Genomic DNA, 27,770 nt, shown 5'->3' with positions numbered 1-27,770 from the left:
TATCAACAGAACATATTCTGCACATACAAATCCGCTTGAGGGAAATTTTCAACTGAACGTTTGACTTATCACTGGTCCGTGATCCGAATGTTAAATGCCTGAAATGGAGAAAAAAAACGGGCATAAATAGTTGCGGCCCTCTGTGAGATGGCAGCCAGACAGGACAGCCAAATATTCTGTTATCAGTGGACGGGACCTAAGCCAAGCTCCTAAAAAACATCACGGGTCGGCGCCAGGGGGGGGGGGGGGCTTTGCCCCCCCTGAAGCCGTCCGGGGAAGGGGGGGTGAGCCCCTCAGCCCCCCCCCCCCCCCGTACACTCCGCCTATTTTTCTTTGTGGCTTATATATATATATATATATATATATATATATATATATATATATGTATATATATATATATATTCGAATTCGCTTCGATGCGAGTTTAGATTATTCGAAATGAACGAACATATGTATATATTTGACCACACATAACTCACTGTAAAGATGGTTTCACTGCAGCGTTTGGTTGCTGCGCCGTGAAACCACCCATCCAGGGGAAATCTGCACTGCCGCGAAGCCACACTTCAAAGTTAAATGTACATTTTTTTTTTTTTAAGTTTAAAAGCGTGTTATCTGGGCTTATATGCGCTAAGTCTAGTAATTTTTTAAATTGTAACGTATTGTACCACTTATAACTTGCACCCTACTGCTATTGAAATTTTTATACTATTCAAGGATTCTTCCACTTGATTTCAAACCAAAAAAGGTGACATTCACTCATACGTCATGACGAAAATGCTCATTTTCCTTAATAACATGTGATGAGTACTATTCGAACTATTCGATTCGAAATTATTCGACCAAATCACTATTCGCTTCGGATTAGCTTCGAACCTCAAATGTACTATATATATATATATATATTCGTATACGGGACATGACGGGAAAAACCAGCCGAGAGTGTCCATATAATTGATAAAATACACAGTAGCCACTCTAGCGAGCACCGGAATCACACCGAAAGAGAGCGACTGCGTCCCACGACGCGCCCTGATGCAGCTTATTGCCCCTTTATCATCCCTCTCTGTGTAAGGTCCCTTATCTCTGTGTAGCTTCCACCGCGCTCTTCTGGGCGAAAGGTGAGAGAAAGCGCTTATAGCGTGCGACAAATCCCTGCAACTCCGCTCGTTCTTCACGGAGTCGAGAAATTTTTACTGCGATATATTCGTGAGGCAATAAACTCCGATACTGAGGTCATTCGATGTTTACTTGAAAAAGTGGTTCACCACGTGACCTATGCCACCGACGACGCGACATCGTAATGACAGCACAGATCGCATGGCATCGTCGCTAGGTCAAAGCAGCGCAGAGTCCGGAGAGTCGTGCAACCACGCGAGGTACAGAAAGCTTCAGGTGGGGTGCAAATGCAGTCGACCGAGAACGCCAAGGTAATTTTGATGAGCCTCACACTGCGGCATCGTTGTGTCTTGCAAGAATTAAGTCACATGTGGTCCCCGATTGTACTTAATGAACTTAATGCATTACCAAGTGTTCAGCCGGCTTTCGCCTTCTAGTGTTAAAGAGAGTGTAATATCAGTAATATGTTGTCGAACTTACCCCCCAATTTTTTAATGTGGCCCATCCCCAAATATAACCAAATTTCAAGTTCATGCATTTTCTTACGTTTTTTTCGAGTTGTGGACAGCTCTTGCTCAGGTTTTGGGGGGTACGCGTACTTGCCAAATATTGCTTACTCACTAATAAGAAAAAGATAGTTTGCTAGAATGCAATCGATGAAACACTACACTACGGCAAACATAAAAAACGGAGAAAAAAAAAAAAGGCTAGGCGACTTAGGTTGCTGCCCCGTTTCGAAGGGAGTGCCAACGTCGGCATCCTCATCCACCTTGGGACACAAACTTTATGAAAGGCTCCGTTGCGTCCCCTGCAACACTTGTTCACTGCACCTGCGTGCCTAATGCTTATGGTATGCCAGTGGATGGCTGGGGCAGGTGATTTTCACTTGTTAATAATATTGCAGGTTTGGGCACTTAGAACCCCAGTATTCACTGATGAGGTAAGCCTTAGTGAAGCAACTCCAGATCAATTTAGACCATCTGGGATTCCTTTGAGTGCACCTAAATACAGGTGCGCAGATATTTCTGCACATTTCTCCTATCGAAAAGCAGCTGCAACGGCCAAGAAATACGCCTCCATTTGTGTAAAGTTACCTGTGCCCGCGATTATCCAGCTTGTATCTCTTCCTTACGTATCTCGGACTCGCAGTCAGCATGCCGTCAATACATGACCGGAGCTCGGCCGAAAGTTGCTAAAATCTTAGGAACACGCATGCAACAATGTCACGCTGTCATTTGGTGTCCTGTACGCGCGGGGCTAGAGGGTAACGAGGGCAGAGGGTAGAGCTCGCTGAATTGGTAACCGGGCGCCGACCGAGACTAAGAACCACCAGTCACCCCGCGTGACATCCTGGAGGCCCAAAGAAAGGCACAAATTCAGCTCGCCACACCCCAAACTCGATATTGAAAAGGCTAGGGGCTGGCGGCGGTTACAAATTACACGTACCCCAACTGGGAGCGGCCATCTCTCACCCATAACGTGGATGTGTAGACTCCGACTACCCGAAATTAACTTGCCCTCATTAGGGAGAAACCCATTTGAGAGGCAGTGGGAGGTCTGGCTCACAAGATCGGAAAAGCCAAGTTGCTCTGCTCGATCAGGCCCAGCCGCACAAGCCAATGGGGACCTGTACTAGGGACCCCCCCCCCCCCATACCCTACAATTAAATAATGTTTCTACTACTACTACTGCTACTCTAGCTTCCCTAACCCAAACGTAGACTCCCCGCTTCTCCAGTTCTAACCAGTTAGAGCGACTTTGGTTGTGTCGCCGCCAGGGCAGGCCAACTTAATCAAGGCTGTACCATTGTGCTTTTGCACAAATTTTCTTTCGTATATTTGCATGCAGGATTGTAGCTTCTATTTACAGGAAGTGGTAGCTTAGACTTGCTTCTTAGCTTGAAAGCTACTAGAAACAGCTGTGTGTCGAGTCATAGCCCAGTAAGGAAAGGTTGAAGTGGAAGCTGTAGTTACCGGTACGTCTGTAGCAGCCACCTAGGTGCAGCACCATAAGCAGCTGCAACAGTTTGCATTCCATAGGCCCCGCCGCCCAAATTTCCTTCAGGAAGTCAGCATGTTTTTTTTTTACTATTTTCCAAATAGGTACCTAAAAAACTGCAAGCATTCCATATGTGACCCAGATAAGCAGAAAATTCTAGATACCTTATGTGGAACAACTAGCACCATTCAGTGCTGGGAGTGTCAAGACCAAGTGATAGCAGTAAAGCTAGTTCATCACAGGCTACTGCCAGATTGGCAAAGGTTTCTCTAAAAGCAATGCACAGTCTTCTCTCAAAATGTGTTTGCAGTATCTGCATTATGATGCACCTTCAAGCCTTACGCAGCAAAGCAACTAAAAGCAAAGCAACACGCCTTTTCATTGTAGTCAAGCTGTTGCAGCATCTGCAGAAGACTATGCAGCCAAGAGACCACACTGAAGGTGGAACAGACTCTTGTAGAAAACATTTTTAGTGAGCAATGAGGCTTTCACGAGTTGTACGCATGCAACAGTTTATTCAAGAGGTTAGTGTACTTTTAATCGTGTAAACCCAACAACCTTTAATCAGTGCATTGAGCTAGCAATGCCCAAAAACAATGGATACTTTTAAGGACAGCACAATTGTTCACTTCTGAAGTTTCCTATATCTTGATCTTGCTGTACCTGTCCCGAACAAGCAAGCTGAAAAAAAAAAGTCAACCAAGCACCACAATACTGACATGCTGAACCAGTCCAATCAGTTTCACTGAAAAGCTCAATCCAGAATGTAACTACGTAACAAAACAAGTAAATAAAACCTAGCAGTCCAGATATAGCTTCATAACAAAACAAATGAATAAAACCTAGCATAATGTCAAAAGCCCTGCACCACCACTGTGACCCACTAATACTTGCCATTCCTACATACAATTGTTCTGGCTGTAAAGGTAGCCTAGGCATGTGCATGTCTACATTTTGCAAATATTTGAAAATAGCTGAAGTTTGCAAGGCACTATGCAATGCTGAAGGTTAGGAGTTACTTAGCAAAGCAAGCATCCAAGTGTTTACAAGTCGACTACAAACGCAAAAGCAGCACCACACAAGTGGAGTCGCATAGTAGCATGCGACAGGTGAAAAGCTTACGTTTAATTTAAAAAAAAAAAAGAAAACTGACCAAACAAGGAAGAAACTTTTGGCCAAACTAAAATTTACAATAAAGTAGAAAGTAATGTGGCTTAGGGATCCTCTAAAAAAAAAACACTTGGCAAAAGAGTGGTCGCTCGACAACCATCTAAGCGGCAACATCCTGCAGAAGTGCTGTTGGCCACGCATGTTTGTCCTCTCTCCCACCAAAAGTTAGTGTGCTGCTTGGGTTAGTGCAATATGCAATTACGAGTGACCTTACAATAGAACTGCTATTCGAACACTTGCGCGCAAGTCATTTTCGCGAGTTCGAATATCACCTGCTATGCCAAGATCACACGCCAAAGCCTGCTTGCAAGCCGCCAGACAATCTGGTGCCTGTAGCGAACACGCACCTGCAATTAAAAGCAATGTGCTAAAGCCTGACGTAAGTGTTAAGTAGGGCTGTTCAGGCTGCATGAGCTGTGTTCTTGCTGTGCAGATCTGCTGTGCAGGATTGCCACGTGTTTTTCAAGGCACCAGACAGCTGGTAGCAAATGGAATACAAAAAAAAAAGGGACACAACCAACCAAACAGGTTTCCCACAGGTGTGAAGAAAGAACAGCAATAAAGCAGGTTACAGACAAGAATGAAAGAAAATAAATATATTACGGTCACTTTGACAGCATGCAAAACAGAAAAAGATTAAGTACAGCACACTGGAACATATTTAACAATGCTAATTAGGCCTTTAAATAATGTACTAAAACAGAATTTTACCATTACAAAAAGCTCATGCCTTGTTTCAGTATCATGTTTTACTCACTACATTAAAAAACAGCTAGGAAAACCAGCTACCTTTCAGATTTCGAAAATATAATGATGTTGCTGGTGTTTTGTTCCATGAAAACATTTTAAAATTTTTATGAAACTTTCGTAAAAAGGGCAGTGTAGGCAATAAATGTCCACTACAGCTTCTTCCTCAACGGCTTAGTTCACAACATGTAACTGAACTTTGAAGGGAGCATACTGCAGTTTCCGATATACACACATATTTGCACAGCTGTAATAAAAACGTCAACAAAGATAGTCATCAAAAAAAAATAAGTGTAAAGATAGGGTTAAGCTTAGACAATGCTCATGCATCGAAAAACTAGAGCAGCCACAAGCGTTTCACAAAACTTCTTGTGACAAAAGACAAACGTTCACCGGGGTTTCACATCGTGCACCGGATGCTGAAGCTTGGCCACAGCACAACATGCCATTTGTGACATGGATAAACTATAAAAGAGTAAACTATGAATGCTCAACAACGACATAAAAGCTATTCCACTATTATAACAAAACAACTACTACGTATATGCATAAAAAATGCGGATAAAACAACAGCAACAAGACTTCATCCAAAGCTTCACATCAGCTGGGTTAACACCATTCCAGACATGTTCATATCTCAAATTCATGCACCTAAAGTTGGACACGCTTTCTTGATCTTGGGCCATGGTCCCATATGGCAGTATGCTAGCATGGACGTCTTAAAACTTGCTATGAAAAGATTTTACACCAAGTTTGGCTTTGAACAGTCTCACATGACTGGCCTTTTTTTTTTGCACTCGCATTTTACAAAATATCTTCAGATATACTTTCATAGGATGAACTTTGAGCCTGAAACTACACAGACCCATAAAGCTTCTTTAAGTGGTGTGTGTCAACTTCAAGACAGCCTGAACTAAGTAAGCATCTCTATCTCTCAACAAGTAACAAATGTTGTCCTGATTTCATCTAAAACATTTAACACATGGGTGTTCAGATCTTGCTGTATAATACAAGAGTGAATCATGATAAAGAGAAAAAACAATTTTTACAACAATAAAATGCAGCATAAGCGGCAGCACAGTTTTACAACACCAAGAGTGAATATAGGCTAGAGTTCCAACACCAATTGAGAATGCAGGCAGAGTGGAAAGACTGTAGACAGTCGAAAATGAAAGGAAGTTGCCACATGGCGTTGTCGAGATGTCACACGCGCAATCTCTCAAGGGGAGTGGCAGGACCCTTTGGTGTCTAGTTCCCAGAGACAAGCGCCATCAGGACCTTTCGATAATCGCCAGAGGTGTCACCCTGCATAATGAAAACATGCATACAGAAGTGAAAACATGTACCTGAACATGTTCTAAAGCTACTAAGTGGTCTTCTCCAATGCTGAATGTAGTTTGCATACAGCCAAAGCTGGGCTAAAGAGTGTGACAGGGATTTCATTGTCACCAAAAAGCCAAAGGTCATCACTGCCATTTCTGTATAATTTAACCACTGCCATTTATGCATAATTTCATCGCTACCATTTCTGTATAACTTCATGCAGCTCACAGTAAGGTCGTTCACACACAAAAAAAACACAAGTCATAAAATGTGATGTTTTAAGATTATGGCACGAAATTATATTATGTAAAATACAGGCTCTCTGCAGGCTTCTATGCCACACAGAAACTTGCATTTGGACAGAACACAGTAATCATGCATGTTGAGTGTGCAGTCAAATGAGCTGCCAGCAAGTCCTGCATATGACCTCGCTTTGAAAAACAACAAACTAATCAGCATTACACAATGTTTTTAAGAAGCAATAACCAAACTAAGCATCACTAATTGCCAAGATAATGTGGAATATATAGCATCTTAAAGCTCCATCTTATTTGTTTTATGTCTGGTCTCGAGGACAAAGTTTTCAAGCACATCATGGATGGTGTGAACATGAATTGGTGCAATACAAATCACTGTGCTTAGCAATGCTGGAAAAAACGTGTCCAAGAAATGTGTTTGAAAATCCTCAGAAAAGAAAAATGCAATATTTCCTCGCTACCTTCACAATTACGCTTTATGTAGTGGCAGACTTTTTAGATGCCTAGAGAAAATAATTACAGCATTAATTACAGAAATTAAAACTTTTTAGTTAGAGGAGACAGGCGATCGGGTCCTATGGGAGAATTGAAGCCCTTCCTGCGAAGAGCCCATTGCCGTTTCTAGATTTCCAAAAAAGTGGCTTCTGGTAATATTAACAGTGACGAACACTGACCAAATTTACCAGCGAAGCAGAAACACCACTGAGCAAAACTAGCAGAGGACCAGAATGGCGTCACTGTTTGCGACAAGGATTGCAGTGGTGTTAGTTAATTTGCACTCATTAATGAACCTACATGCGCCATGCATGCTATAATGGCAAGCGCAGCACGCACACCCACAAAGCAAAGTAGATCAATGGTTGATTTAACAAAGCTCGCTAATTTCGGCTATGGCAGTTGCACTCTCTCGAGTTTTGATTTCGCCGACGAAACTGGTCAGATTTGACCACTCTGCTAAGATTACCAGCGACTGCTTTTTGGAAATGTCAAAGTGGCAATGGGGTCTGCTTAAGAGGAGTTGCTATTCTCTCATTTGACCCCACCACCTGTCTCCTCCAATGAAAAAGTGAACTTAATTTCTATAATTGCTGTCGTTATTGCAGTCTGCAGTCATCGTAGAATGTCTGCCATTACAAATAAAGTACTTATGAAGGCTGTGAGCAAATATTCTTTTTCCCTTGCCTTTGAGGATTTTTGAACACATTTCTTAAAACACACTGTATATATACTACCAGGCCTTCCCTTCAATTTTTACTCTTCAATAACCTTTTTGCCTTTGGATACAAGAAATCAGCAGGTTATATAGGCAAGCTAGTCAAGGCATAGAGTTAACTCATAATCAACTCTGAATGGTCCCCTCACTTCTTGTACCAGCCAGAGAGAAAAAAAATCAAATCAGAACAAAAACAGGAACGTGAACTATGTAAGGATTCTGCATGACACCAGGTTTTCATTATTGCAAATACTAGCCACTCACTCCACCGAATGATAAATTAATAGTCAAAGAAAGAATGTTTAGATACAAGTCAATGATCGATAATTTGGACTCCACAGGGAACACAAGCAAGTCCAAAATATCGAATGCTCCCAAAAAAATCTAGCCGAGAAAAGATCCCTTTATTTACATATTAACCCTTTGCGATTATTTGTCGGGCCCTGCTGGACAAGTTCTTTGCGGTTGATTCACGCACGTTTTCTCACTACGTTATACGCCACCTGTAAAAGAGTAAAAACTTCTTGAACTTTGAGTCTTCGGACCAGAATGGATGGAAGGATGGAAATGTTTCGGCCCGCAAAGGGTTAAGGCCCCTGTGCTAGGAAAAACTGGTCAATGTGTTGCAGAATGTAGTTCAACTTACATGCAACCACTCCCGCTTCTACTTCTACCAACGCTGTGTTATAACTTCATGTCAAAGCAAGAACTGTAAAGACTCAAGTCAGCAACATATGTTAAAGGATCTGAAGTGAAGGCTTGTGTGAACATCTGAAAGGGTAGTAGACTGTGCATGCGGTGACCAGAAGTTCGGTAACGAGGCGTGTGCCATGTTTTCTGGTGCTCACAGCGCGACGAAAGGAGCGAACTGAGCGACACCTGGCACTGCAAGCTTGCAAATTATCCCGGAAAAGAAAAAATTATACATGGCTCTGCTATCACAAACACCAAAGACTAGCGGAGCTGTGGGAAGCCCAGTAAAGTAGCACCAAGCCACACACTTAGTCTAACTTCTGCAGGGCTTTTCCCAAGCTGAACTGGTCCGTCAACCGGTCAGGTTCATGAGCCTCTAGATGCTCATTTCTTCCTCTACGTGAACTCTCGGCTTCCCTCAATCTAAACTCGGGACGCAACACTTGGTTTCAACTTTCCTGGCTCTCGCTTCATGATCGGGTCACTGTTGCTGCATCCGCTCACGATTAGCTTCTCGACTGTGCTGCAGTCGAGCGGCTTCTTTCTCGGGAGTCCTGATGGTAGTCTTCGCCATTGCTAAGCAAACAACATCACTTCTTTTTCCACTGTGAGAAAGAGAGCTAAGCAAACGCCGCGCCCACTGCGAGAAAGAGGACCGCTGCGGCGCGCGGGTTTTATAGGAGAGCAATGATGCCACGCGGCTCTTTCTCCCTCGCTAAAAGCTCCACCCATTCTCGCCGTGCCGCTCCCTCTCTCCCGCCAAGCCCCGCTCTGCTACCACCTGCCTCACTCCTCTCCACCTGACATCCGCTCTCACCCAGCTCGGCAAAGCTGCGCACAACGGAATGGAAAACCTAGCGGGGTTCTAACACCTCCGCACTAAAAGTGCGAATCAAGTGCCCCGAGGTAGCCTACCAGCGTGTGGCAGACAACTTTGGAGGGCACCGACCACCAGTTTCAATTTCAGCGATCTCCACTTGAGGTGCTGTTCAGACCCGGAAAAGGTCCATTATCAAGAATGTCCAAATTATTGGTCAGTGACTGCACTATACACAATTCAGTGTGTCATACACAATTCACATTGATTCTAGATCAAGAAAAGGAAGAAGCAGATGAAAAAATTCCAATCTGATAAGCCCATGAAAATATGTTACTCCTATATTAAAGTACTACTAATCAGTAGAGAAATGCACTCTAAAAAGGTTTGGACTGGAGCTTGTTTGCTGCAATACAGTTGAGAAACTTACTAGTATGCTTTGCTTTTTTTATCCCTTAAAGGGGCCCTGCAACACTTTTCTATGTAACCGCCAAATGGCTTCATTAAAAGAGCTTATAGCCTCACGAATTGACTGGCGCCAAAATTTTTAGAACCCATGAAGTACGAGCGGAGTTAGAGATTTGTTGCACGCTTCAAGCGCTTTCTCTCTCCTTTCGTACTAGTGAGCACGCTGAAAGCTATGCAGGGAGGGAGGGGGATGACACTGGGGGCAAGAAGATGCGTCCCTTCGTCAGGGCGTGTCATGACCTTGCGCATTTTTTTTTTGCTTCGAACACGCGGCTTACCTTTAGTGTGATTGCAAGCGTGCGTGCGGGTATGTGGTAGCATCCTGAGGCAGCCACGACAACTATGCAGCTCACGATGCTCAAATCAGCCAAGGGCCGTGGACTTTGGGTTTATGGCATCATTTGTCGAGAGAAGAGGGAACGATTTCTAGCTGACTGAGAATTAATTTCCAGGCCGCGTGCTGCATTATGTTTGGCTCACATGTTCTCAGGAGCTTCAACTGCCGATAGGCAGCGTTTCTGACCATTCTGAAGTGTTGCAGGGCCCCTCAAGAACATTATGTATGACAATGGAAGCACAAGCAGTGCTTGCAGGGGTAAAAGTGCCTAGCTCTACTATCTCTTCCCGTGAAGGAACACAGTTTGAAATAAGCTGCAGCACCTTACCTTGATAGCATCTTCAAGGCTCTTGCCATAAGCTCTCTGGTACTCCTGCTTGACGATAGCCAAGTCAGTCTCACAGCGGCTTACAACAATGCGAATCAAGGTCTTGTCATCAGTTCCAGCTCCCTGCAAAAGTTGGTGAGCACAACATACAATGAGAAAACCATAAAGCTAACTTAAGCAGAAATTACAAATTAAAAGTACACAAACCTTCATGGCATCGTGGAGTTTCTCAGCAAAGTACAGCTCTGTGTTGTAGACAGATTTCACTGAAAAAAAAAAAAAAAAAGGTATTTATGAAGGTAAAGCAAAGATGCTGGAAGAAAAGCACAAAGCACCACACCTTTGTCATTAGAAAATGTTGCTGTGACAATGGATTACAGATAGTGGTAGCACCTATGATTTATATCTGTCTGCTTAGTGCCGTTGTGCAAACCTCAAGAGTCCGCAGCTTGCCGGGACCTTTCAGTCCCGCTTTCTTCAGTCCACAAGCAGACTGGCCTGCTTCCTCTGAGCCACTGGTGATGTTGTGTGCGTCCTTAGCCCCTCTTGTGTACAATGATGCACTCACTCACAAGACAACAGCTGGTCAATCAACAAGGCTATGGCCAGCTATCTGACAAACTGCTGCCCTGCCCGCTCTTTACAACATGGCATACGCCTTGGAAGAAATAAATGTTTCTTCTCTCTCTCTCTCTCCTTTGCAGACAGGTTAACATGGTTCAACTATTTGTCTAGTGTTTCCAGTGTCTGTTCTTGCATAGTAAATATGCATTTCAACACAAATTAGGCCAGCTTATTACCCTTACAACTATCAGACCCCTGGCTCTCACAGCAGTTTTATTTTATTGCCTCTGTCTTCCTTCTTGAAAGTAATGAAATATTGTTGTACTGAATTTGCAAATAAACACACTGTTACATTGTCATTAAAAATATGTGTCATTGCAGAGAGATAAGGTTATGCAAAACTAAATACTTCATGACAATTGAGAATTCCTGCACATTAAAGCTTGTTATATTGAGGTTTAGCAGCAGCTCTCCTGGCTAGCTAACAAAGGGACCTTGTCCCACATACCCACACAAAAGCGAGTACCATTACAGTAAAACCAGACCACACATACAATTGAACAGTGGAGCCTGCCGCTCGTGTAACAGGACTACAAATCGATTTTGCATTGTATCCTAATGAGCAATTTTAAAGGGTCCCCAAACTACTTTTTATGGCCTCAAAAATGCTTTGGAATGAGTGAAAGTACTTTCCAGAAATATATTACCAAAAGGACATTTTTTTTAAACACCTAGTGCAACCAGAGATATTCCTGGCGCACGCACACTGTTTACCCTTCCAATCCGCACTAAATGTCTTCGGCTTCAAGTGCAAACAGGGTGTCAGTGTGGCACACTGTTTATGGTGGGGTGTTTGTTTCCTATTGGGTGGGCGCAGCCAAGTATCAGCAGATGACAGTTTGCTTCTCTCAGGATTGTGCGATTTATTCATTACCAAAGTTGACAACTACTTAATACCATCAACTACCGTACTTACTCAACTGTTAGCACCCCCTTACTTTTACAATCAATATGCCCATACTGATGGGGGCTGCTTAGATTAAAAAATCTAATCTAGCCTCTCTATAACTGGAATGAGACCTAAGATGGCCACTGTCTATTTAGCAGTCCACTGTGACTACTGGAACAAAGCCTTGGTATGCTTCATTGTGCAATACCGCTGTTTTGGGGCATAGCTGACCTTTAGGAGATGTCATTATGCAATGCCTTTCAGATCCTTGTGCTCTATAAACTTAGAAGCCCTTGACAAGGATGATGAAGGTGGACTTGGTGCAATTGCTGAAGTGGCTAATCCATTCAATGAAGGCCATGGAAATGAACAGGATGAAGCTTAGAAGTGAACAGTAAACAGCAGTGACGATGACTGCCATCAGATCTGCATGTGAGACCGCTTGTTTGAGGCGATGAGATTAAAATGGTGGATGTAGTGGCTTTGCTTATTGCCCTTTCGGACCTGCAATCACGGTAACAAGTCTAAAACATTTGCTATAAAGGGTGTGTGGTGGTGCCGCGAAGACACTTGAATCATCAGGCATGTCCATAAAATTGATTGCCTAAAAAAAATGGCAGTTGACTGTATATGTGAGCAGAGACGGAAGAGACCAATCTACATGTCTAACTGTGAATTCCACTGATAGATACCAAGCGGTGTGCCAAATCCACGAGGGAGCAACAAAATCCAGCGCTAAGTGACCTGATCCTGATCAACCAGAAAAAAAGAAAAAAAAAAAAAAACTCGCTCAATCAGGGAGCACAGTGGAAGTTGTCCTACACATCCGGTTGCCCATGTTGGCAATTTTGCCAACGTAGGTACGCAATATTTCTTTAAACATTTCATAGAGCATGAACGACTGGTCCTCATCGCTGCTGCTGCTGCTACTTTCAGAAGTTGTGCTGTCACTATCACTCAAGGCGAGAAGCAATCCAGCAGAGTCGAACGACTCCAGTTTTGGAATGAAAACAAGTGCACAGGGTAATCAGACACCTCAAAAAACGCTGAAGACAACAGATTTACCCGACTGCACCGTGTTGTCGAAGTTCCGACGAAATCCAACTCTATGAGGCGGATCAACACGAAGCAGGTTGCTTTGAACCGACCAGTGGAAAATGTGAACTAGCTCCGGGATCTAACAGTGGAATTCAACTTCTCGGCCACGGAGCAAGAAAACTTCCTTGATACCTCCCCAGGGTATGATGATGAGGCATGTGGCATTGGGCAATACTGGATTAATTTTAGCCGTTAGTGCTTCTCTAACATACACCTATATCTAAGTACACAGGTGTCGATGAATTTCGTCCCCATCAAAACATGGCAGTCCTGGATGTGAACCAAACCAAACTACAATAAAACCTCATTAATTCGAACTCTTGTTATTTCGAAATCCTGCTTAGTTCGAAAGATTTCTGCGGTCCCGTATTTTGAAATGTAAATTTGAGTGGATAATTTGAAGCGGCGGTCAGTACCAGCCCGGTTGATTCGAAAAATTTGGGTGCCATCTGCCAATTCTCGATACCGATTTCGCCGCTAATCCGCGGAAACGACGGCCCTTGGGAGCCACAAGGCAATGCACTGTAGCGATACTAACGAGTGACAGCTGAAGCATCCCAGCCTCGCGACTGCCAGCGGGGGGGGAAAAAAAAACAAAAAAAAAACGGTCTCGTGGTCAACTGAAATGGGCGCCTGTGGAAATGAAGACATGCCTCACTGCAACACAGCGGTGATACGCGGGCAGCATGTCGCATATTTCTCGCAACTCAGCGCGTCATGATTTACCCATTCTTTCTGGGAAAATAAAGGAATTAATAAAGGACGGTCTGACGGAATTCGTGATGTATGCGAACCTCCGATTGGCGGTTGCTCCGGCAATTAGCAGCTGTCACCTCGCCTGCTCCTCGATACTGACGCTGCGAGGAGCAGGTGACATGCTGCCCGCGTGTCACCACTGTGTTGCAGAGAAGATCATCTTTTCTGCATGCACGCATTTCAGTTGATCACGAGATCTTTTTTTTATTGCGATAGCAATTATATGAACAGTCTCGGCTGAATTTTGCCGTCGCCGTCGCCCGTCATGCACCGTATATGTATAAGTATGTGTATATATATATATATATATATATATATATATATAAAGCCCCAAAGAAAAATAATTCAGAAAAATGCTTCCGAAGCGCGGAATCGAACCAGGGACCTCTTGCTCCGCAGCGAGTGGCGCTATCCACTACGCCACGAAATGCAGATCCTCCACGTAGCTAACAGCGAGCGTGATATACACACCATTTACCGCTGGACGGACTCGGAGACGCTAGGCGCTTATAAGCGTTTCTTCATTACCAGCGAGATGGCGTTGGGAGCGCGACGGGTGGATTTAAAAGTCGTCGGCGAGCGCGCTCGCTTCTTGTTATGTTTGCGCAGGGAGAACCTTGCCCTTCCAATGTCTGCTCGCGCGGTTTTCTCGTGCTGGGGGGAAGAGGGATGTTTCACGCTTTCACCGTGATGTCCGCGCTCATGTTACGGAGCGTACGAAAAGGGACGCCGCTAAACGAACAAACAGGAGATGAGCGCGAACTATCTAGTGTCACAGCTCGACACTTGAAGCACGCTAGTTTCCTTCGCTGCTTCGGCCGCCTTTGCAACAGGAGCGCTGTTCAAACTGAGAGTATCCATTGGCGAGCCTCACTTCGTATAGCATTAGTTTCTTGCTATCGCATTCATTGCTTCGCCCTTGCGGCGAAGCTGCGACTTTTTTGTGTGTGTTGGCAGCCGAAAGGCTTGCTGTTTCGCCGGTTTAGCGGCAAAATTGGAACCACGGAATGCTGGAAAGCATAACCCTTGTAACCCTTGGAGCCGCAAGCTGGCAGGGACAGCAAACGACCACCTCTGATTACTTTCAGTAATTGTATGTTTTTTGTATGTTTGGTTCATTCGAAAACCCACTTAATTCGAAGATTTTTCACAGTCCCAGTGACTTTGAATTAACGATCTTTTACTGTATGTCCGAATAGGAAATTAAGTGCATGGAGTAACGTTTGGAGAATCTCTGGGTGCTCATGTTATAATCAACAATGAAATGATCGCTGATCTTTGCATTGTGTAAATGACTGTGTAACCGTTAGAGGGCCAGTCCCGCCATCCTGGAGGTCATTCTCAAGTGCACACACAATAATTCATTGTAAAGGAAAGAAAAAAGACTCACCTATCGTAAGCAGGGCTTGCCTGAAGTTGCCAGACATCTCCTTCTTGATGGCCTCCATGATGTCATGGTTGGCAAAGCGCACATACTCGCGGAACACCTGGCGTAGTTGATCGTAGCTCTGGGAGGCAAGGATGGCGTTGAAAGTAGACTCATCCGTGCCCCACTTGGCCACACCAGCCTGGTACAGTTGCTGTCCCATGTGAAAGATGTTGAATGTTGAAGGTAAGGGCACCTTCCTTGGACAGTCTGGTTTCATTAAATAATGCTACTACAGTGAACTCTCAATTGAGTGAACTTCAAGGGACCCAAGGAAATAGTTCACTTAACTGAAAGTTCACTAAAGTAAATATTCACTAGGATATGGAACAGCATTGGGCACAGCAGACATTAGAGTCAAAAGTGTGAAATGCAATTTATTTTGAAAAGAAATCTGTAATTTTCATTTGGACTGGTGCCCTTAAAGCGCAAGAAGAGACAAAGCTTACCAGAGAGTCTACGTTTCTGTGCACTGCCTCTGGCGCAGCTTGTTGCTGAGACACGAAGTCTCGCAACTTTCTAACATACTCTACGAATCTACCGCGTCGGCTAGAGTTACAGGATTTGAACCTGCCTCAGCCGTTACGACTTCCTCGTCGCACTCTTCTTCTTCTGGTTCCGGACGAACACTCGAAACAATTTCCAAATCAGATAGTTCTGCACATGTGACAAGATCACTGTCACACTGCACATCGTCCTCAAATGAAGCACCACTGTCAACGTCCAGCTGTTGTTTCCCGAAATGAAGATGACCGCACAATACCGATGATGCCGATGAGACAGACAAAAGAAGAAGGGGCGAACTGATGCGCACGTGGCTCGCTTTCGTCACCCGCACGGCCACTTTGCCTCGGCGGCGCTGCATGCACAAGCGATGTCGCGCCGCCGCCGATGGATGGGCGATTTAGTGGCGGCTCGCATCGGCTATGCCAGTGCTGCAGGGCACAAAACTTCGTTGAATTGGTTTAAAAAATGAGCTTGGGTCCGCGGATCAAGTTCGTTCAACTGAAAAATTCACTATTCTGAAATTCGTTTAACTGAAAGATTTTTGCATAGAATGCATAAGAAAATCGCCGGGGATTTTCTAAAAGTTCGTTATTCTGAAATATTCGTTAAACCGACGTTCGTACAAGTGAGAGTTTACTGTAGTACAATTTATGTGTCAATGGTACCCCCCAGAAGATTTTCACAATTACTACAGGGTCATTCCATGCCAAACGCCCCAGCCATTTCAGTGATCATCTCAAATGTACTAAAAAAAAAGGGTGTTTTAAGTGCACTGAAAACTGAATTGCTAGAATATTTCGGAGAGGAAAAATTTTTTGGTCACGTGGAAGCCTTTCGAATTGAGTCAGAAAAATTATTCTGAGGGTATCGTTCTTGGTTTCAATACCAAATTTTGTTTAGGTATTAAGCAAAGGCATTTGTGTAAGATGTTCGAAGCTCAATAATATTAATGCAATTTTTCTGCCATATACGCCTCCATAAATTTTGCCAAAATGTTCTATGTTCTCATTTTTTCCTTTGTAATGTTGCGCTATGAATGAATATCTCAGTAATGAATACTTACTGTACAGAAGGTATATTTTGCATTAAAATTATTTTCACACAACTCTTATTTCAAATTTTTACTAGAAAAAATCACAAATTTCAGAAAGTCATCACTTTGGTCCAGATTGAGACGCGATTTATACTATGTGGTGCTCCAATTAAAAATCAGCTTTATACCTCAATCGAAAGCAAATAAATAGTTCTACTTACATGACAAGTTTTATCATTACAATTTTTTTTAAGGAAGAAAATAAATTTTGAAGTTCCCTATTGAGGGCTATCTTACGATTGGGTCATACGGCAGCTTCCTCGGAGTTGCCCATTGTCATCGATAGGGAACCTCAACAATTGTTTTGTTGAAGTTCCCACGTTAAGACTATTTTGTTGAAAGACTCCCACGTGACCAAAAAATTTTTCCTCTCCGAAATATTCTAGCAATTCACTGTTTTCTATGCTCTAAGTGAGCACAATTTTTTTCGAGTGCATTTGAGACGGTCGCCGAAATGGCTGGGACGTTTGGCGTGGAATGATCCTAGACTGTAATGCGTAAGCCATACTTCGCACATATTTTCAAAGAAATTCGAAATTAGAATTCAAGATCCGAGGGTGCTGTCACTGAGGTGTCGACTGATGATGATGATACTATCCAAAGGTTGATGATGGTGGCTAGCAAGCTGCGCCACCTGTCACTTCGCAGAGAAAAGGACCACCAGTGCAAGCCAGCCATGGCGGCGTATAGTTCAAATTATCCATAGTGGATCCGATTTGAGTGTGTTAATGAGCTCCTTTATACATGGAACTTTACAGAGCTTGGCTGGACCATGCAACACTGTTCCAATTATTGAAAATTTTGAACTCGTGAGGTGTGAATACACAAGATTTTATCCCTAGTTTAAGATATCTGAAAAATGAATAAAAATTATTCAGCTAATTCTTTGATTTGAATTTTAAAATCACATATTCGCCCCCTCCTATTTCACAACAACAGGTAAGATGTCTGCTGTTGTGTACACAGGTAAACACAGTACTGAATTACGGGGCTTTAAATGACAAAACCAGCATGATTACGAGGCACACTGTAGTAGGGATTCCAGATTACTTTTAACCACCTAGGGTCAAAATCCAAGTAAATGGGTGCTCTTGAATTTTGTGCCCAATAAAATACTGCCACCACGGCTGGGAATTGAGCCAACATCCTACCGGCTAAGCTACTACAACACAGTTAAAAACTAGGGGTGCGAGAATATTCGAAATTTCGAATATTTTTCGAATAGTGTTTGCTATTCGATTCGATTCGCAGTGGGATTTTACCATTCGAACTTCCTAAAGACAAATACAGTCAACGTCCGATTAAAAGTGACCCCTTCAGATTTTCAATATTACACTCTCGTATTGCGGCAAAGCTGCTTTTCAAGTTCCGTTACAGTCGAACATAGCCAAGGCACAGTCAACGTTTAATTAGAAGTGGTCCTTAGATTTTCAATATGCTTCACCTCATCACACCCCCGCATTGCCGCAAAGCTGCCTTTCAAGCTCCGTTACGGTCGAACGTAGCCAAGACACAGTCAACGTCCGATTAGAAACGGTCCCTAGATTTTCAATATGCTTCACCTCATCACATCCCCGTGTTGCAGCAAAGCTGCCTTTCAAGCTGTGTTACAGTCGAACATAGCCAAGACACAGTCAACGTCCGATTAGAAGTGGTCCCTAGATTTTCAATATGCTTCACCTCATCACACCTCCGCATTGCGGCAAAGCTGCCTTTCAAGCTCCGCTACTTTCGCAAGAGCATTAACTCAAGAAAACACTGGTTCCAACATGGAGACGAAAGATGTGGCAGAGGTGGGGGCCCAATTAATGCTGTTTGGGACCTGAAATTTGGGCAGGAAGTCCGAAAAATCTGACGCCGAAGCTTTTAAGCATCCAAAATTTCAGGTGTTATTATATAGCGATGTCTATGATGCCACATCAAATGGGCTTCCACAGAAGTTGAAAGAGGAGGAGAGGCATCTTTGCCTACCACGTGTAAAGTGTTGTCGGCAACACTTTGGTTGCACTAAGTCATGTACATAAATACAATTCGGCCTCTACATTGCGCTTTAACCTAGTGAAAAAACACTTTCATGTTGCTATCTCATAAAAATATGCTTAGGAATCCTCTCCAACTTTTTTTTTCTGCAATTTCACTTCGAAGCATTCGAAAAATATTCGAGAAATATTCAATTCGATTCGCACTCACACTTCAATATTCGAATTCGCTTCGCACCCAAAATTTTGCTATTCGCACAGCTCTATTAAAAACAGGAAACGAGTTGCAGGACAACACTATGGTAAAAAAGGTTGCAAAAGTGGCTCTTCTCTCTCACTCTTTCTTTTATTAAATTTTTATTACCCATAGTGTTATCCTCTGATCATGGAAACGTCTCCAAGGGCGTAAAAAGACAAAAATGATATGAGCGCACACAACTCACCTGTGCATCTTCTGCAGCTTTGTTGGCATCTACGGGCACTCCCTCTTGACGTGAACACTGGAAGACAAAGGAAGCTTTCAGAATACACAACTCAAGCAGTAAACTACTGCGCCAACAGCTTGACCATTTCTCAAATATAGTGGGTACTCCAGCATTGGAATGGCCATTCTAACCCATTCCATTTAGTATTTGAGAGCTCAGCATGCTCAAAGCAACTATGAGCCACTACACGTGCAAAATAAGGTGCTTGCAAGAAAGAGGCTTCACCTTGCAGCAGCACTTTGCTAAGCTCACTCTGAACTTGAGCAAAACAGCAAAATTTAGCTTGCAACATAAATCAGGCCTATACGTGACCCTTAGCCTGCATTTTTAAACAATGTATGAGCCATGCTATGGCAAAATCTACCAAGAACACATTACAGCACAGTAAGCAGCAAAACTCTTTGTAAAAAAAAAAAGCTTTCTTCGCAAACACTCCCAGGCTTTCCTGACCGTGCTGCTGTATTTCCATATAGCTACCAGTTAAAAAAAATAAAGATCAGCCCAATGGAGAGGGTAATGATTGAAACTTGCGTTACATGTGTTGTAACAAGTCATTTTGCCTTGCTGGTTCATAAAGGCTTCGTGTACGAAAATTCCCACAATGCGTGGAGTTCACATGGTCTTTTATTTAATTCAAGCATTCACTGAAGGAATTCTCCCAAAACTTTCGTGTTCCTAAATAAGTGCTGGACATAAGAAGCCTACAGGAGCAGCCAGCATACTTAAACAATATCATATCTGGTAAAGCTACAGAAGTGAATCAGACAGAATGCCATTACTGATGTGCATAGGTCGGCAAACTCACTCATGAGTAGACTCACTCGGACTCACTCAGACTCAGATCGACTCGCGAGTCTGAGTGAGTCAGGCTGAGTAATATTTTCGTAAGTCTGAGTCAGAGTCAGTCCTAATGAGGAAAATTTAGCCGAGTCTGAGTCCGACTGAGCCCTAAGGGCAAAATATATCTCATGAGTGAGTGAGTGAGCTCCACATTTTTTTGCCAACCTATGGTCCTATCTACTGAACTTCAGCATTACTATCAGCCATATGATGACTCACGTTTATACTCACGTCTACTCAATCATACTTCAAAGCACTAGCGTTAATATGCCATCTCAATATTTATAGATCAGAGGCGTGAGTTACAAAGGGGGGCAAGGGGAGGAGGGTTTGGCCTCCCTCTGGCAAAATCTTTCATGGGAAGTTCTTGATAAAATATCCCGCGTGAGTCATCGCTTTTGATAAAAATGTCCTAACTGCATTGTAACCATTGATAACTCGTTATTTGAAGGTATGAGATGAAAACGCGCCAAATAGGACACCAGTTATACGAGATATTGATGTTAAAGAGCATTGACACTATGGTTGAAAAAGTAAATTATACGCTCATGGACTCATGAGTCGACTCACTTAGACTCACTCAGAGTCAGATCGAGCCGTGAGTCTGAGTCAGAGTGAGTCTGAGCGAGCAATATTTTGGTGAGTTCGAGTGAGTCCAGTTGGGAAAAATATCTGCGAGTCTGAGTCCGTGCGAGTCCGGATGAGAAAAATTTTGGTGAGTCTGAGTCCGAATGAGTCCCAAAGGCAAAATATATTTCATGAGCGAGTCTTAGTGAGCTCCGTATTTTTTGCTGACCTATGCTGATGTGTCATTTATTTACTGCTTTCCTGCACTAATGCTGTGCAAATGGTTAGTGAAAGTATGTACAGATGCATATTAAAGTATAATTCTAATAACGCAAGCATTACCAAAACCAATGGCCCCTAAGTAACAACTCGTGCCACTGCTCTCTCTCTCTCTCTTCCTCAGCCTCTTTCTACAGCTAGATTTTTTGCCCCACTATGCTTCTCTGCCACAAATTTCCCTAGGAGAAGTCGCCGTGTCAACTCACAAGGGCTAGTACAATACAAGTGCAAGAATGCAGATTACCGTAAAATTTCGAGGAAACATCCCACCTGAGCAAGCAAGCCCACCCAAGCAAGCGCCACCTCTAATTTCACTGCTGCCCCCCCCCCCCCCCCACACACACCACACACACACACCACACACACACACACTCCGACCCCGATCATGCACAGTGTCCGTGCAACACTGGCCTGCTTGAATCCCATCCAATCCCGTTTAGCAGCCCAATTTCTAAGCACCCGAAATTTATCGTCAAAATTTTATTCTTTTTTTCCTCATAATTATCCTGAACTTAGTGCAGACATCCATGACAATTTTCAGAGTCCCACGAGCAAAAGCATGGCCTTAGAGATCTGTATTCCAAGATGGCACCCATGACGATGTAGTCAGCAAAAGTAATGACTCCGAGATTGTGTTTGTTGCTTAAGGCCGAGATATAGTCAGAGATATAGCTTAAGGCCGGGATATAGTAGCGCATGCGCGTGACTACACGCTGCGTGGTTAAGTTACGCCGGTGAAAAGTGGACAACTTAAAGTCTGGCGTGATGGCGTCGCCGGCGCAGAGATAGAACATGTCCTATCTCACGCCCTGCACGCGCCAGCATTAGACCACAATGCACTGCGTGCAGCAGCAGTACTTGGCAAAATGGCGGCATGTGGACCGCGTTTGGAAACTGCGGCCGTGGTTTACTTGACATTCATCGATGATGACATGACTGTGCGCCAGCTAAAGGGGATTACACTCAAACCTCATTATAACAGTCTCATCTGACACAAAAATAAGTTCTTTATATCCGGAAATGCGTTATAAATGTATGTTTGTAACACTGTGTATATGACAAGACTATTCTTCATTTACTTCATTATAAACGATAATTCGTTATATCAGTGTTCGTTACATCGAGGTTTGAGTGTATAAATCGCATGTGTGGGCAGACCAACAATAGCATGGACTGCTGCGACACGGAGAGAAAAAGGAACGCCTGGAAAGCCTCCAGAATCCGCTCCTGCATGTAGTACATACATGATTTGCTTTCGCTTCCGACACAACCTACGCAGCCATTTCCTGGCTTCCAGAGTGATTTAACGCAATGCCTATGAAGAAAGTTGTTACGGATGCAGTCAAACAGTGCGCAAAGAGAAAAAACACGCGAATCAATTGAAAAGCACAGGTATACAAGCAGAGAGCGAGAAAAGTGTAAGAGTCAACCGAAGAATACAGAGCCTAGGACATGCTCCATGCAGAGAGTGCGCATGTGCCACTCCGAAGCTGATTGCCGCAGCATGGTGCGTGTGCCGGACTCTAGAGTGTGGAATTGGCAGCTGTCGTTAGCTGCGCATATCCAGCATATCTGACCTCGCCACGTGAGACTTGGTGCGCCGAACACACCGGACTACATCTAGGCCTTTAGAGTTGTGTTGGCTCATTAATGAAGGTGCTTCCATGCCATGCCTCCCACGGTCCGACCGCGTTGCCTTTGTTTTTCTTGTATTTGTGAGCCATCGTAATACACCCTGTCACAAAGAGTGAGAAAACTAGTCTGAGGAAGTCTACATGCACACAGTTTTTTTCAGGCGGGAAAACTTTGCCACTGCAATCTTTAACTTTGGTGCCGTTCCGGGAAAGCGCCCCCTTTCATTTTGCTGGTAATTTGAACTTGCTGGGGAGGCGGTGGCCGGGAAGGGAGGGGGGGGGGCTTGCTTGTCAACGTTGTGTATAACATTTCAGCCCCTTAGCTATGTGCAACACACCGCATTTCACCTAAGCAAGATCACTTCATTCCATGACTATTATAAAATAAATGCTTTGCCAAGTTGTGACACTAACAGTTACCGTATTTATTCGAATCTAGGCCGATAGTTTTTTCGGAATTTCTTTGTATCAAACTCCAGGGTCGGCTTAGATTCGAGGATTTTGAAAAACGCGCCATTTTTCATCGAGAGAAGTGTTGCAAAACTAGCGCCACCTAGACAGTATTGTAGCCATTAGTAGCCGAGCCAACACCTGGCTTAAGTACGCACGCGAGGCCGCCATTTTTATCTTTGTGGCGAGCCGTTCATCAGTTCGAGTCTCGCTTCGAGTGGGCTGTGTGTGGCATAGCTCAATGGCGCCAAACGAGCGTAGTCATTATAGTGCGGTGTATAAAAGGAAAGTTGTGCTAGCCGCGGAGTCGTCCTCCAACGTTGAAGCCGGGCGGGAATTTCGAGTGGACGAAAAGAATGTTCGTCGCTGGAGGGGCCAACGGGAGAAGCTCTTCGCGTGCGCTGCAACGATAATGGCTTTTACCGGTCCACGGAAAGGCCGTCACCCTGAAATGGAGACGGCATTGGCCGACTTCGTTCGGACGCAGCGAGCAGCTGCCCTTCCAGTGACAACGGAAGTGCACCAGGCGACGGCGAGGGCGCTTTCAAGGGAGCAAGGTGTTTCGGCGGCAGACTTCAAAGCCAGCCGAGGATGGCTGCAGAAATTCATGAAGCGCTTTGGCTTCAGCCTCCGTCGTCGCACCTCAATCGCCCAAAAGTTACCGGATGACTATGAAGAGAAGTTGCTGGAGTTCCAGCGTTACGTGCTTCGGAAGAGAGAAGCGAGAGCGTATCTGCTAGGCCAAATCGGCAACGCGGACCAAACGCCGGTGTATTTTGATATGCCGGTGGCGTACACAGTCTCAGAAAAAGGGGCCAAGGAAGTGAAGGTGCGCTCTGCGGGCTATGAAAAGCAGCGCACGACTGTGATGCTGTGCTACACAATAAATGTTTTCTCTTTGTGAATTTTACCCGGCCTATATTCGAGGTAAGTTTTTTTTTTTTTTTTCGGGCTTCGGACTTTAGGGGGTCGGCTTAGAATTGGGGTCGGCCTAGATTTGAGTAATTATGGTAAGCGATTTATGCTGATAATGTCTTATCACAACTGTGGTCTTCCTTTATGAGCCAGTCCATATTATGAGAAATGGAAAGTGTGCGTGGCAGATAAAATTTAGGAAGTAAAGAAAGAGCTATGTTAGGTAACACTGATAATGCATTTCCTGAAGACATGCCATGCATTGATAAATAACAAATTTTAATGTGAAAAAACCCATGCGCGCGCGCACCCACACACACCCACACACACACACACACACACACACACACACACACACACATACACACACACACACACACATACACACACACACACACACCCAGCAAAATGAAAAGATGAAAAGTATGTTGAGAAACAGCTCACCGTCAACATGGAGACAAGTATACGCTGGAAGTCACCAGACGTCTCGCTGACCACAGCCTTCTCAAGGTCTTTGCCATATTCTGCCCAAAGCAAAAAAAATGCGTGCTTAGTTTGAATACTAAAGACTGCATGCAATACACATACTACCATCCATCACTAGCAAGGCAGTCACGTAATAAGGATGCACCAATACAAATGCATTAGTACACACACGCTCAAAAAAGGACAAATAAGGAAGTAAGAACCAAACAAATATGTAATACAAGAACAACTGCATACATGCTACCTTGTTTTTCCAAAAAGCATTTGTGTGCACATTTATTTCTGGCACAATGTTACCTAAAATTCAACACAACAGTTGCCTTTACGCATTAGGACTATACAAAGTACCCCAGCTAACTTTGGGTGTGGTGTAAAACTATTCATACTAGAAGCGAACGGGACTAAATACGTATCAGTCAGTCTGAGGAACAAATTACATAACTTTCTATATTCTTTCAGTTGCACAATCAGCAAGAAATAAATGATTCAACTCTGCAAGACAGATTCAGGTATAAACTGTCAACGAGGCAATTGCAAGGTCTCCTAGAAAACAATTGATTAGTACTATTAAAATTCCAACCTATTAAGCAACTGTCAAAACCCACAAAATATGAAAAGAACATATGAAAAGGGTACTAGCGGCATCTTTGGCAAGCTGAACAGCCCAGAGTTAATCATAGAAACCGAACTGAGCAGCATGGTCTGCCACTGCTCCGCATTAGTAATCTTGTAGCTCTGAGGGGCTACTCAGGGGCAGGCAGACACACAAGATGCGAGGCAAATCCTCCCTCTTATCACATGATTTGTAGCTGAATGAGTAGTGGCACAGGAAGCAGTGTTAAATTTATTTTGTGAGGGCTAATTTGGGTTGAGCTCTCTTATGAAATTTTGTATGTTATGAAGGAAATTGGAATATCAAAATGTTCTTGAACAATCAGTTTAGAGTGCTGGAAGAACACACTTTAGACTGATTTGGGTCAAAGGAACAGAATGTCAAGCTTTTTAAATAACCCATAGTAACACCAGGAACAAATTATCACTTTCTAAAAATTTTTGCATTGGTTGTGCAATACTTTAGAACTACTCCACTCCACCTACTTTTCTGTCACACACAAAAAAATATTACAGCATAAATACAACTAGAGATAGTATCCTTCCAACACTGCAACATCAGGAATGGTGTCTAAAAAAAGAAAACATTTTACCACTTGATTGTGGTGATTATGACACAGGTGAAATTTTAATCAAGGAAGACAACGGGGTCTGAGTGAGCAAAAAAATTGCTCCACGTCATCTTGGAGAGCAAAAGCACGTGAAAAGATTTTTGGGTGGATGTTCAGCTCCAAGGCGCAGTTTCCTTAAAGGAATTCCCTCAAGTTCTCTCAAATTCCCTTAAAGGGACACTGACCAAAAATTTGAAAAAGCTACGAAAACACATTCGACTCGGACGACACGACTGTTCCTGTACGCAGCGTTTATTTCACGTAATTTCGAGCAGTTGGCCGTATTTTTAGTGGATTGTGAGAGCGTGGCGGCTGCATGCCACTGCGCTTGTCGGCGGACGTGACGTCGAGTGCTCCAGCAAGAGGGGGGCAACCGGCACGCTCTCTCCTGCCCTGCCACTTCCCTTTCTCCACCTCTCCTCTCAAGAACCGAGGGTGGCTAGTGTGGCGCTGAGCCTTGTCCTCTTTTCCCCACATAGGAAACAAAATAGCGCTTATTCCTCAAAAACCGCTACAACTACCGAGCGTGTCGCGAGAGCGCAAAGATGCAAGGTGCGAGTGACAGTGGTTCCACGAGCGGTCATTGCGACTCCGAGTTCAACAGGCCTCAAAACGGATGCGCCAAATACAACCATATGCGTGTGACCGTTCTGCTGTGTCAAGCGACAGCAAGGACGACGAGCCAGACGAGCCGCCGTAGCCCAACGTGGGTCGGCAGTCGGGACCAGCAATTTACTCAGTAACTCAGTCACTATCCTCGAAGTGTTCGGAGCACAAAAAGTCACGCTTTGAAGGCACCCACGTTGGCTGCGATGGGCGCGCAGCGCGAATCCATATCCTTCGAAGCTTCGGCTCTGTTGGAAAGGTATGACAGGGCACACCCTAGCGCAGAACAGCGCTGAGGGATTCAGCGTTGTGTCAGGTGCTTCACCGTTCACATTACATAGCAGCACACAACACAGACGGCAAATTCGTAGACGTGGGCGCAAGCTCCGCTTGAGAAAACAAATGTACGGCCGAGAGCGCGGCAATGGCGTCGTTGGCTGCCGGTTGAGAACACGCACGGAGAACACGTTTTGAGAGAGACGCGCGGCAGTGGGTGGCGGCTTGCGATGTCGATTGGTAAGCGATTTTGCTACGAGCACGGTTGGCGAGTCACTATCCGCGGAGTTTCGCGTCACTTCCTCTCTAGTTCGCGGCGCGGCCGCTAGACGCGCCAATTCGGGAAAAATGCATTAAATTCATTATTTTCTGCTAGTCTCTGGCTGAAATGAAGGTTGTTTCAACAAATTTCAGCACCCAATCTTTCAATTGAGTCATTTATCTCGGCGGCGAAAATTTTGTTCAGTATCCCTTTAAAGCAATTTAAGATTAAATTTTATGTAACACCCTGTAGAAAATGCCAAGCAAAACAGGCAGTTCATTCAACCTAAACATCATGCCCACATCCGGAAAAGTTGTCTTACATGAGTGCTTTACATGACTGAGAACTGCCATTATTTCTGTTAGTACTAGTACTGCTATCACAAGTGGTGGATACGTTACGAAATGTTATGTAAGAGACTTAAATCTTGGAAAAAGTACAGTCTGTGGTCTCTAGTGAAGAATGATAATAGAGACAAACAGTGGGACAAAACTGGTGGCACTGCCAAGTCACCCACAGAGCACAGACATCACGCAAGTGGTCAATTAAATAGGGTTGCAATGCAGTGTGCATCATCTGTGAGGTCAAGTCAGATGGCAGCACTTCATGCAGCCGTGAAAAAAAAAAAAGACGTTATCGTTAACAACCTAGCACCAAATGTAAATAATGAACATGATATACAATCATGGTTCGGCAAACTGACTCATGAGTAGACTCACTCAGACTCGGATTGGGCCGCGAGTCTGAGCGTGTCCGGGTGAGTGATATTTTGGTGAGCGAGTCCGAGTGAGTTCGGCTCAGGAAAATTTTTGGTGAATCTGAGTCCGAGTGAGTCCGGTTCAGGAAAATATTGGCGAGTCTGAATGAGCCCTAGCCGCAAAATATATTTCTTGAGTGAGTCTGAG

At 44.0% G+C, this 27,770-nt stretch overlaps 1 protein-coding gene across 4 annotated transcripts in view; it reads right to left on the bottom strand.

The window, feature by feature from the left end:
* Positions 1 to 3,612: 3,612 nt before the first annotated feature.
* The window catches only part of LOC119395005 (annexin-B12), a 52,723-nt gene continuing 28,565 nt past the window's right edge, over positions 3,613 to 27,770 (bottom strand). For all 4 annotated transcript variants that reach the window (XM_037662303.2, XM_037662308.2, XM_049415520.1 and 1 more), the window contains exons 7-12: positions 24,457 to 24,536; positions 19,286 to 19,342; positions 15,228 to 15,417; positions 10,678 to 10,736; positions 10,471 to 10,593; positions 3,613 to 6,339 (exon numbers count right to left, since the gene is read on the bottom strand). In XM_037662303.2, the coding sequence (XP_037518231.1) occupies positions 6,283 to 6,339; positions 10,471 to 10,593; positions 10,678 to 10,736; positions 15,228 to 15,417; positions 19,286 to 19,342; positions 24,457 to 24,536 (566 nt within the window). In that variant the 3' untranslated portion in view covers positions 3,613 to 6,282. The remainder of the gene's footprint in view (positions 6,340 to 10,470; positions 10,594 to 10,677; positions 10,737 to 15,227; positions 15,418 to 19,285; positions 19,343 to 24,456; positions 24,537 to 27,770) is intronic.

Source organism: Rhipicephalus sanguineus, chromosome 1 (genome assembly GCF_013339695.2).
Source record: "Rhipicephalus sanguineus isolate Rsan-2018 chromosome 1, BIME_Rsan_1.4, whole genome shotgun sequence".
Classification (NCBI taxonomy): Eukaryota; Metazoa; Arthropoda; class Arachnida; order Ixodida; family Ixodidae; genus Rhipicephalus; species Rhipicephalus sanguineus.
Note: the sequence above shows the minus strand (reverse complement) of the source record. Positions and strands in the feature narration are given on the sequence as shown.